General features: G+C 58.8%; 1 protein-coding gene across 1 annotated transcript; it reads right to left on the reverse strand.

The window, feature by feature from the left end:
• Positions 1 to 1,914: 1,914 nt before the first annotated feature.
• Positions 1,915 to 12,389, reverse strand: NCKIPSD (NCK interacting protein with SH3 domain). The gene is made up of 13 exons (XM_090284691.1): positions 12,120 to 12,389; positions 9,569 to 9,678; positions 9,138 to 9,342; positions 8,854 to 8,944; positions 8,131 to 8,621; positions 6,723 to 6,893; positions 6,512 to 6,598; positions 6,286 to 6,424; positions 6,122 to 6,202; positions 5,833 to 5,961; positions 5,643 to 5,735; positions 5,383 to 5,555; positions 1,915 to 2,815 (listed from the first exon to the last, which is right to left on the reverse strand). The coding sequence occupies exons 1-13, from the start codon at positions 12,387 to 12,389 to the stop codon at positions 2,612 to 2,614; spliced, it is 2,244 nt and encodes a 747-aa protein (XP_090140817.1). The 3' UTR covers positions 1,915 to 2,611.

Raw genomic sequence — 12,389 nt, forward strand, 5'->3', positions numbered from 1 at the left:
CTCTTGACGTTTTTGCTTCCGGGAGGCGGGGTTCCCACAGGTTCCACAGCCTAAGCACCCTCTGCGGCTCCGGCAGCGGAGCTCAAGTGGACCTCTCTTCTATCTCTGATTGTGAGGACCCACTAAGGTCGGAGCTTCACACCAGATGTACGGTCTGGGTTCCTAAGGGCGGGAGAGAGGAGCTTCTGCATCCCTTACAAACAGACGCAAAGGCCCCTTGGACAGTCCTGTGAAACTGGCAGCGGCTTCTGGTCCTCCTGCCCTAGGGCCACAATGTCCCCAAGTGCCTGCACTGGGACAGATGACACATCACAGCCCTGCTCTTCCCACGAGGTCAGTGTGTGCATCATAATAGGGAACAGAGCAAAGCACTCAAATGTCCCAGCCTCAGCTTCCCAAGGACCTGTGCTTTCCCCTGAATTCCAGTATTTCAGGAAGAGAATCGTGGTTCTCTGCCTTCAGCACCCCAGTGAGAAAAGTCGCAATCCGGGATGAGAAAGGGAGGCATAATGCCTCCAGGATGAAGAGGGACCAGGTTGTGCAAGAGCTTTTACTGGGGCCAGGCACTGCAGCCCCTCCTCAAGTCCAGGAGAGCCTCTGCTTAACCCTCTGAGTGGATAGTTAAGGCTGTCTCCCCATCAGCCTCCTGGGCTTTGCTCCCATGAGTTCCGTCCAATGTTACTGCCTCAGCTTCCCAAGGACCTGTTTCCCAGGGGCCCCATTCCTAGCGCTGGCCTCTCTGTGCTGCTCACTGCATTACAACCTTGCTGGGAGAAAGTCCTCTGCCTTCACCACCCCACTGAGAAAGACAAGTCACAGTACCAGGGATTCTGGATACATGAAATCATCTGATAAAAACCATCTTGGGTGAAAAATCAAGGGAACTGATAAAAATTACTCTGCTCCTTGCTGGTGTGGCTCAGTGAATTGAGTGCAGGCCTGCAAACCAGGTCACCTGTTCGACTCCTCGTCAGGGCACATGCCTAGTTTGGGGGCGTGAGAAGCAACCCGCTTGATCTCTCACAAATTGATGTTTCTCTCCCTTTCTCCCTCCCTTCCCCTCTCTCTAAAAACAAATAATACGTGCCCTGACTGGTGTGGCTTGGTGGCCTGAGTGTCACACTGCAAACCAAGAGGTTGGCAGTTGGGATTCCTGATCAGGGGAAATGAAATGTCTGGGCTGCCGGTTTTGGTCCCTGGCTGGGGTGCATACAAGAGGCAATTGGTGTTTCTCTCTGGCATATTGTCTCTTTCCCTTACTCCATCCCTTCCCCTCTCTCTAAAAATAAATAAAATCTTTATTAATGTAAAATCTTTAAAAAAAAAAAACACACACTCTGCGTGGTGTCTGGCAGTGAATTCCTGACTCTCCTCCCCCCACTTACAGCAAGAACTTTTTAAACTCGGGAGCCAAGAAGGAAAATAGTTTTTGCCCAATGACTTCTAATGCCCCTCGAACAGTAGTGCAAATCTAATCCCACATCTGTTTCAGATACTCTTTTTGCCCCACCATAATGACCAAATCTCTGCTGAAGCTGCAAAATGAAGGATCTCGCTGAGCCCATGACAAAACAGAGCTGGGCAAGGCCCAGGTGCTCAGAGGCCAGGGCTGGGGTAAGATTTCGACAAGGGAGAAAGAGATGACTTTCGTGGCAAAGAAACATTTTAAGTGAAGCCTGCAGGGGCAGTCACCTGCAAATGGACCACAAGCCACTCGTTGGCTGTGGCCCAGAAGTGGGAACTCAAGGAAGACAGGCTGAACAGGGCTCAAGGGACCTTGAAAGACAGGCCTGTCAGGGACCATCACCTCCTCAGGCTGGAGCAGGCAGCGCAAGCTAAAGACAAGGTCCTGAGGTCCCAGTGCCCCTGCCCACCCTCTTCCCACCACGCCCCAGGATCATACCGGGAAGCCTGTTTGCAGAGGCCTGTAATTTACTTCCAAAGGTGAGCTGCAGCACATAGGAAAATACACATGGCTTTTCAGTCTACATTTTTACAGAGAAAATAGAATCTGTCGTTGGCTTTCTCAGCGCCATCAGTCCATTCTATGAGGCTCAAGGATAGGTGGCCTGTCTCCAAGATTCTGCTTTCAAAGCAGCAGCTTGGCCAAGGCCCCTGGGGGTGGGAGTGAGGGGCAGCAACCCCCATGGGGGCGGGAGAAGCACATGAGCAGCATTTACTGCAAAGCTAAGGCAAGAAAACAGAGCTGGCAGGAAATCTCCCCTCACCCCAAGGACATGGCTTGCTGAAGCCCAGGATACAGACCCGACAGGTGGGGGTTGGGGGCTCTGGCCCAGCCTGGAGCAGGAGCAGGACTCTGAGTGTGCATGTGTATATGGGGAGTGGGAGGGGGACATGCTGAAGAGGCAGCCTATGGGGAGATGGAGGGACTTCAGCTCACAAACTCCCTTTGCCCCAGCATTGTTCCCAGAGCATGGTCCTCAATCCTGCACTTGGCCCCTCGCATTGGCCCTACTTCAGGTGGGGGGCCTGCTCAGGTCCCTTCCTCCACCACATCCCTGAACACTGTCAGTGCAAAACATTCTTAGGGCCAAGCCCCAAGTCCTCTGACCCCTGCCCAGGGCTGCAGGGAAGGGCGAAAAGGAAGGTGCTAGCTGGGGGCCTCGCCCAGCACCGGGAACTCCTTGCACATCTCTTGGACAATCATGCGGTCCATCTGGCACTGGGGCGAGGCGTCCTCCTCCATCAGGATACGCCGCAGTGTGGCTTGCAGGTCAGTGAGCCGGTGGCGGTGCTGCAGGTAGGGTGTGGAGCGGACCACGGCATGCATCAGGGAGAGGTACTCCATGCGCAGCTGTGGGAAGAGCAGGCAAGCTCATGGACCCTAGGGAGGTGCTGCCGCCAGGCAGGGACAGGCCACTACTGCCTCATGGCAGCCACATGGATCCTGGGGCTGTGGATCAGCTCACATCAGTGAAGATCAAGGTCGAAGCCCTGGCTGGTGTGGCTCAGTCAGTTGAGCATTTGCTGAAAGGTTGGCGGTTCGATTCCCAGTCAGGGCACATGCTTAGGTTGTGAGCCAGGTCCCCAGTTGGGGGCGTGTGAGAGGCAACTAATGGATGCTTCTCTTCCTCTCTTTCTCCCCACCCCCTCCAAATAAATAAGTAAATAAAATCTTAAAAAAAAAAAAAAAAAAACCAGATCAGGGTCACATCCCCAGCACTCAGATGTACTTGGCACAGAACTGGCCTTCAATAGCTGTTGAGTAACTGAATGAATGAATCGCTCGAGCACACAGTCCCAGAATGTGGCTGGCCTGAGGGAGTCCTGGCTCAGAGAGGTGGCAAGAAGAACCGGCAAACCCCGGCCCCCCACCTTTAATGCCGAGCCCTTGTGGTAACGCTGTCTATAATCAGAGGCTCTCTGGTTCCCACTCTGTTCTCTCACCCTGGAAGACCTCCTCCACAACCACAGCTTCAAATGTGAGCTAAACTTGTACCTCTGGCCTAGACTTCTCCTGTGAGCTCCAGATAAAAGTCATCCAACTGTCCCTTGTCATCTCTTGCATATCTCAAAAGAGACCTCAAACCCCGATATCCACCGTCAAACTCACTGCTGTCCATTCAAATGTGCAGGCCAAGCTTGCAGGTGTCCTCTTTGAATCTGTCTCTCCCCACACACCCCAAACCCAGCCCAGCTCCAAGATGTGGCCATCTTTTTACAGTCTCCGTGCGCTCTGAACCTGTCTCCAGTTCCCAACGCCAACTTACCTCCCCAGCACCTCGGATTAAACAGTGCCATAGCCCCTCCAATCTGACACCCAAGCTGCTCCTTACCTTCACTGACACCCCCAGTCCAGTGACCTGACCCAGCCTCTTCTCTCTTGGTCTGTCCCCCTCACCACCCCTCAAGTCTCTCTTTACCTTGGATTAGGCATCATCACCCCGCTGACTGCCCACCCTGGTCAGACCGCGCGCCTGCCTGGGGCCTCAGCGGCAGACAACTGCACAGCCACTCACCGGCCTCAAATCCACGCCTGGCCACAGACCTCGCCAGGCGCGCACTGTCTGGGACTTCTGCCACTTTGCCCTCTTTCCCTGTTTTGCAAACCGAAACTGCTCAGTCAGCTGGCCTTGTGCTCCATGGAGAAAACAAGCCATCTTTCAGAGAGCCCTGTCTTCTCAGCACCTACACCTCCCCTGTCCCCACCGGAATGAACTGTTGGGGGCCCTCCCCCAGCATTGGCCTGGACCCTCCCGTATCTACTCGCGTTCTGCACCACCCCAACCCCGCCCCACAACACACCAGCCAGTTCCCTAGGCTTGCGGGATCATTCCCTCCGGCTCAAACATGCACCAGCCTCTCCCACCTTTAAAGCACTCCCCCTAGTCCTACCTCTCCCTGCAGCAATGCCCCCTTTTCCTGCTCCCGCTCACAGACACTCACAAGACTCATTTCCATTTACTGCTTCCAACCCCCGGCCCCTTCCCATTTCCACTCCCTTCTGGCTTCAGATTCTCTCAAACCTTCTACTTACATTCTCTTCCCTTCACTCCACAGCCATGGCCCGTCCTCCACCCGAAATCTGTGGCAAACCTAGTGGCCAATTCTCAGCCCCTATCTCACCCAGGCTCCTAACAGCGGAGACGGCTCACTCCCTCCTCCTCCAAACACGTGGCTTTGGGCTCCTGCTCTCCGCGTTCCCTCCTGTGATTCTCCCTACTTTTACCCTACGGGTCCCGAGCCGAGGCCTGAGCTTCCTTCCGACCTGCCTGCCCATTACGCGATCACGCCGCCACAGGCTTCCCGCCACATCTATGCACACACTGTTCTAAGTGTCTCTCCAGCCCCAGCTGCCTCCCCGACGTCCTCCGTGCCTGGATGTCTAGCAGGGGTCTTCTCAATCTGGGCGCATCAGAACCCAACTCTATCCACCATACGGCCCCCTCGCAAAAGCTCCTCCCCACCTTAGCAATCACGCCTCGCCCATCGGCTGCCCAACACGAGGGCAGCGGCAAGCCCTGCCTGACCCACTTCCAAACACCCAACCCCGAGCTCTTCTCCCGCCGCCAGCCTCTCCTCACCCGTCCACGCCACGCTGCTTCCCCGCTGGCCACTCCATGTATGTCCATTAGGTCACTCCTCCTTCCTCGGAGAAGCTCTCACAGCCGCCACATTCCACTCCCACGCTCCTCGCCTCCCAGCTTGCCCTCTGAGCCGCTCCCTCGGACAGCCCACCCCCACCTCACTCACGGCTGCCTCCTCTGGGTCCCGGCACACCCATCAGGCCCCTGAGCGTCTCCCACTCTTACCTGGAGCCAGGAGCGGCCCCGTTTCTCGCCTCCATTCAGTGTCATGTCCCCCCCACTGTGTTTCAGTTTCTACACAGGGACCGTCCCCGCTGCAGCGGGCACCAGGCACCTTGTCTCCGGGTGACAGGTCCGCGATGTGCCGCACGGTGATGTCGATCAGCGCCATCATGTCCGTGTGGTAGAAGATGGTGGCAGTGGCAGGGCTGGCAAACACGTCCTGCAGGAACTTGAGGACAGAATGTGGTGGCTGCGGCTCGTGTTTGAAGATGCGCACAGGGTCATCTAGGAGGCGGGGCAAGAGACGTCAGGGCGGTCCTTGTGGGGGGCCCAGAGTCACCCCAGGGAGTCACAGGATTCCTGGGCCCTCACCCCCTCTGTTCAGGAGCAAGAGCAGCTTCTCGGAGAAGATCTTGACATTGGTGTGCTTGCTCAGGGCAGCCATTATGACGTTCTGGTCAGGGGCTGAGGAGGGACACAGGTGTGGATGAGAACACAGGTGTGAAGCCTGGGGAGCCCCTGGCAGCTGGTCTGCTACCTCCCAGCCCGGCCCCACCCCGACCTGGCAGGTGCAAGTTGAGTGCCAGAAGCAGGTTCGTGCAGAGATCCGGCAGCTGCTCTGTGGTGTCCAAGGGCAGCCCGTCCTCCACGATGCTCAGCAGGAACAGGGCGAAGGGGGTGCCCAGGTGGTCTGCAGGAGGGGCACACAGAAGTCTGCAGCCCGGCCCCCTCCCCCATACTTCCCAGCCTCCCTGGGTTTCTGTGAGTCCTGGGAACACCCATCAGTGGGTCCCGGCTGCAGCTGGCTCTGGGATCCCTAGAGTAAGCTGGTCAGTGGCCCGCCTTCTTACCATAGTGCGCACAGGGTACTGCCTCCCCCATGGAGAAGACCATGGCCAGGATGAGGGCGGAGTAGCAGAGTTTCTGGTGGTCTGTGGGGGAAAGACAGGCAGTCAGAGCCCCTACAGATGGCGGCCCCCCGCCCCCCGATGGCAGGAAGCTCCCCTTGCCTCACCCTGCGTGTCTGTCTGCATGTCCCGCGCCAGCTCCACGGGCAGCACAGACGACACGAGTGTGGAGATGACGGCTGCGTCCAGGCTGCACATGGCACCGAAGCACTTGAGCAGCAGCAGCCGCAGCGACACCCGGTGCTCCTGGCGGGGGACCCTGTGTGCTTAGTGCCTGGAACCCCACCTCTGCCCGGGTCCCTCCTGGCCCCCTCCCCTCTGTCTCGCACACACCATTTGGTAGTAGGCCACCAAGGCCAGGATAGACTCGAACTCATTTCTCTTGCACATTTTCTTGCAAACTTCAGGGTCGGCATCAGTCTGTGGGGAGGAAAAAGCGTGACAGAGTCATTCGGTGTGAGCCATTCGGCCACACGTGAGCGAGCTCAGCAGGGTGCGGGTGGCTGCTCTGCACACGGGGACAGCCAGGGGCCCCACCCCGCACCAGAATGTGCAGCAGCTCCTCCAGGTAGCAGCGGATGACAGCCTCGTCTTCGTACAAGGCCCAGCTGCGCTGCTGGGCATCGTCCTTCCGCCGGGCCAGGTCTGCAAAGATCACCTCCAGCCGCTGCTGGTCATGGCAGACTTGCCCTGAGGGCAGGGCGGTGCTCAGGTCCTGTGGGGAGAAGGAGAAGTGGGCTCAGCACAGTCGTGGCCCAGCACCACCTCCAGGGAGGCCCCCAGCCTGGAGTTCAACCTAGACCCTTGGGTCACGGGCATGAGCTCTAAGCAGTGTCAGACAAGGGATCCAGGCCTCACCTACCAGAGCTGCCCCTGGTCAGTGTCCTAGGACCAGTGAGGGGACCAGACCAGGGTTATCTTCCCTTCCTGCCACTGCTCCTCATCGAGCTCCCACCAATACCTGTTCCCATGACCCATCCCTCAACATCAAAGCTCCCACGGATGCCAGCGCAGTTCTTCACCCCTCTGCAAGTAGCCCCACTGCCCCCTAGTCTGTCTGGAGAAGCCCCTGGGACGGGCTTCTGCACGGAACACACGTTGTGCGGCCTTTTCTAACCCTTGCCTCTCATCTCGTGTCTGGACAAACCTCCTCCAGCAGGGCCGGGGACTCCGTCACTGCTTGAAGGAGACTGAGACCCCACACTCCAATTCTACACAAAGCGGCACCAGGCCTGTCAGCTACCCACCTCCCATGTTCTCCCTGAACCCTGCCAGCCAAGCAGTGCCAGCCATGCCCAGCATAGGCAAGCCCATCAACCCACTGCTCCCCCGTCCGTAAGCCCGAGCTGCAGGAGCCATGGAGCGCCGAGGAGGCCCCTGTGGAGGCTGGGCTCGCTGCCCTCCAATCCTGCTCCCCTACCACGGCTCCCCATGATGCCCACACACCTCACTCATGTCTGAGTCAGCACTTAGGCCACCAGAATCTTTGAAGCACCTACTTCTCCCCAATGCCAAGGTCAGCAAGGCACTGCCCTCTCTCATGCCCTGTGTCCATTCCTTCCCTGAAGCTAGAGAGAACTCTTGGCCACTCACATCTGGTCTCACCTGTCACCTGTCCCAGGTCTCACCTCCTCCCACACCACCTGCTCACTCCCTCCGTGTTCCAGCCACAGTGGCCTCGTTCTACTTCCTCCTGTGAGACAGGCTCAGTCCCGCCTCGTGGCTGTTGTCCAGGCTGAGCCCCTGCCTAGAATGCCCTTCCTCCCTGTCTCCTTCAGGGATCAGCTTAAATGTCCCCGGCACCCAGCACACTCACTGGTGGTGGCCCAGAGTGAGGACTCAACATATGCCTGTCAAGTAAAGGCTGGGCATAAGTGAGAGGGTGGGAAAGGGGCGGGGGCGGCAGGGGGGCACAGGATGGGGAGGCCCTCGGCCCTGCTGCGCACCCTCACCTTGCCCTCTACCAGCGAGAGGAGGACCTGCTCCATGACAGGTGAGACGGCCGGCACGGAGGCCTGGATGTGACCCACCACGACGCCAATGGCCACGCGGCACAGCTCATGGCTCAGGCCAGTGTTTCTCCGCACGAGCTCCATCAGCTCTGCCCCGATGGTCCTGGGCACGACCGACTCAGTCCCTGCCTTCTCCTCTGTGGTCTCCAAGCTCAGTGTACCCAGGGCCTCCAGCTCATCGGGGGCTGAGGGTGTATCAACTGCCACCTCCTCTGTAGGGGGTTCAGGGGCTGGCACCTTGGACGGAGGGGGCTGAGCTTGGGACACAGTGGTATGAGCACTGCGGCGGGGCACAGGTGGGGGCGTGGGTGAGCAGCTGGGGCGCAGCTCAGATGAGCTGGAGCCGGTATAGAGCGTGTCAATGGAGGTGCTGCTGACTGAGGAGCCGCTGGACACAGAACTGCCCCCGGAGGGCGTGGTGTTGCGGCCGCCTGTGGGCAGAGAGCGGATGCTGTGCTGGGGCAGCCCCCTGGGGGCCCTACCCCTCCGAGCCCAGAGCCCCTGTCCCCGGTACAGGGCCCAGTTCCTGTCAGACCCTCCCCACCATGCCCACGGCCCCCACTTGCCCCAACATGCGCTTTGTCTTCCCCCCAAGTCTGGCATCGCAGAGCAACCATCCCAAGCTCACAGAGCCCCCCCAACTCCCGCCACCCTGCCTCTCACCGCTCCCCGAGGTCACCAGGGCCTCACGATCTCGGCGCTTCACGGGCGGAGGTGGTGTGGTAGGTGCTGCTCGGCGAGGCTGCGGCGGGATCTGCGAGGGCACAAGTGACGTCTGAGAGGACAGGCTGCCATCTGGGCTGCCAGCCTGGCTAGGGCCCCGTGCTCCTGGCGTGCGCAGGGCTATGGCTCTGGGCTGCTTGCGACCCGATTGGACCCTTCGAGCCTCTGGACAAAGGCCTTAGGCCCCACGCACCTCCCTTCCCCAGGCTGTTCCCACCACGTACCTGGTAGAGGCCTCCGTCTGCCCCAAGATACTCGGAACTTGGCAGGCTGTGCTGCCGCTCGAAGCCAGTACGACACACCCCATTGGGCTGCCTAGCAGCAGCGGCATCCAGATAATGGTCACTTGTGGACGGGGTCATAGCTGCAGGGCTGGAGGCAGAGGGGCCCCTGTGGGACAAAGTCTCTTTCCGGTGGTGGATCAGCTTCCTAAGGAAGGGACAGGGAGATCACTGGGTTGTCACCGTCCAACCCCCAGTCTTCACACGTTCACTGTGAGATGCCAGGCCCCCACAGCCCAGGCCCGCCCTGCCTCCCTTATGCTCCACCCCACTCCGCACTACCCCCAACCCTGCCTCAGCGCCTCCCCTGTACCCACTGAAGGACCCCATCCCACTGTGCTCACTGGGAGGTACCCTGCCCCACCCCCACTCACTGGAGGACTCCACGCTGCTCCAGGCTGTACTTGCCACCATCCCGCATGGCTGCATTGTGTACAGCCTCAATGGCCCGGTCAATGGCTTGGAGGACATCCTGCTCCAGGCCCTGAGTGGGGGGAGCAGGGGGGAGCAGTTAGAACTGGGACAGAGGACCACGACAGCTAAAGCCTGGGATGCCAGATGTGGACACAGCAAGCTGGACTAGAATACAAAATGGGGTTCTCAAACTGCGTCACTCAGGGAGCTGGGGCGTGGCCTATGAGGCCCTCAGCTATGCTGTCTCTGAAAACCAGAAGTCCAGAGCAAAAACACAGGCCGAGGACCCCCAGTTTGAGGCCAGGAGCACGCACCTAGCCTATCTCCAGGCTTGTCTTAGAGCTCAGGTTGATGCCAAGCAGGGAGCCTCCAGTGTCTTGAATCCTTAACAAATCACTCTGAATCTTGCTGATCCCTCACAAAACCAAGGTCACACTCCAGAACAGCCCTGTCCTCATAGAGCCTTCTGCAGTCCCTGGTAGCTAACAATGGGACAAAAGGATCTCCTCTCCCTATCCTTGCTACTAGCCCTCATCCCCCTAAGATGTTCCAGGAATCTTCTAGACCCACCCCAGAAAGCAGCAGTTCTGTGTTTGTGGCAAAGGATGGGACATAAAAACCTGTCCCAGATTCTGTATTATCCCCATCAACTCACAGGCCCAATCTACCCAGCCTGCCTGGCATGGGGTAGGGAGTAGGGACAGCTGTGGGACCGGCCACCTCCACCCCTCCTCTGTCCCTGGCACACATGGTCCATCTGGCTACAGAGGAGCTTCAGAACTGAGGTGATGTTGTCACTACAGAACAGGTTTGAAAGCTTCCCTGATGGGGACAGACAGATGGACACGGAGGTCAGCAAAGCCCTGCAGGTAAAATGGGGCATGCCAGAGTGCAGGGAGCAGGGGACAGAAATAGGAACATAAGGAGAAAGACACACACATAAAGAGTAAGAAAAACAGAGATAGAGAGGGAGGTGGGGAGAGACGGCAAAGGGGAACCACGCAGAAAGAAGCTGGGAGCCGGCGAGAGAGACGAGGGAGTTGGAGGAAGACAAACACAGCTGGAGAGTCGGAATAAGAGCATTAGGGAGACTGAGGCACGGAGATTTGCAGAAAGAAACCAAGACGTAGAGAAGATGGTAGCCTCTCTGCCTTCCCCAAACACCCAGCCCTACCGGCCCTGGCCAGGGGGGGGCCTCACAGGCCCGTGTACGAGAGGCATGACTTTCACAAGAGGCCTCCACCAGCCCCTCAGCCCCAGAGAGGCTGGGTCTGACATGCTCACTCCACACCTAGCATCCCTGATGTCCTACACTGCCCACTGTCACTCCAGGCGCTTCTAGGTGGGAAAAGGCCGAGGATCCACTGCCCAGGGCCCATCCCTCTGGTAAGACCTGATGACAACTCCAAATTTCTCCTGTTATTTCTGACCTGAACTGGGTTAGGACAGGATGCTTCCTAAACGCTAGGGGCTAGAACGGCACAGGGGTGTCTGGCACTGGCCAGGCCTGGAAGCTCCAGGCCTTCTTTCCCGGTGGTCAGACAGACCAGCTGGTGACACTGCATCACAGCCCCAACAGCAGGACTACTCTTGGGGAAACATGAACTGGGGCTGCAGCCTCTCCTGGAAGGAAATGGGGCCACAGTCAGACCAGGGAAAGACATGGGGAGGTCTCAGTTCCTCCCAATGGGAGAAGTCCCCACTCCAGGCTGGGGACAAGGAGGGATGGAGCTCCCTCAGTTTCAAAGAAAGGAAGTCTGGAAAGTCAGGACCTGAGGCTTGGGGGACGGGGGAAAGGAGTGCCAGGAAGTGTCAGCAGGGGCTGGGATCCTTGGTTCAAAGTGGGTGGGAAGTCTTAGGAAGAGCTTAGGGAGTGGCTAAGTATAGGACATGGACAGGCAGTGAAGCCTCAGGGCTTTGGGGGTCATCTAGGGGATGGGGGTGCCTATGGCTCCAGGGTCCAAGTGGGGGGCGGGTGAGGACAGGGAGGATGGTTGAATTAACAGGTGGTGTCCAGGGTGGCCCAGGTCTCCGTGGTGGAAACAATGACTCCAGTTGGGGGGTCTGAGGGTGGGAGGCAAGACTGTGGGATCATGGGGATCCAGAAAAAGGACCAATTAAGAGTCTGAAATCTTAGGGATCTGGGGAACTGGCCAGAATTTGGTGGGGCTGGAACCCAAGACTCTTGAATTCTATTCAGATGGGGGTTCAGATATGGGATCCCAATGGGTCTGGGATCCCAGAGTCAAGTTCTTGGTAGGTCTGAAGTCCTCAGTGTTGGCTGTCAAGGGCCTGGTTTTATGTGGGGGTGCGACCTCTTGGGGTCCCAGTCTTGGTGGGGTTGGAAAGAAATGGGGCCATCGTCAGACCAGAGGAAGCCACCGGTCAGGCTCTGAAACTCCCCTCTGGAGGAGGTCCCGCGGACCCAGTCTTCTGGGGTCGGTAGTGCGAGCCAGTAACAGGGCGAAGCCTAGGGCCCGCGGAGGCCCGGCGGGGAGGGGGCACACTCACCTGCAGGCGGCGCAGGTAGGCGGGCGGCACATAGCCCGTCTCGCCACTGCGCGCCCGCGCCGCCAGCCACCAGTGCGCGCTGCTGCGCTCCAGCACCAGGAAGGTCTCGCCTGCGGCGAACGCCAGCGCGTTAGGCTCCGCCGAGCGGAATGCGTACAGCGCGCGGTACATGGGGCCGAGCCGGGCCGCGATGGGGCAGGGTAGGCGGCGGCGACTGCGGAACCAGGACCCAGGCCGCGAGCGCCGTCCCCGCCCCACCCCGTGACACAT

Source organism: Furipterus horrens, unplaced genomic scaffold (genome assembly GCF_987537825.1).
Source record: "Furipterus horrens unplaced genomic scaffold, mFurHor1.1.pri manual_scaffold_7, whole genome shotgun sequence".
Taxonomy (NCBI): Eukaryota; Metazoa; Chordata; class Mammalia; order Chiroptera; family Furipteridae; genus Furipterus; species Furipterus horrens.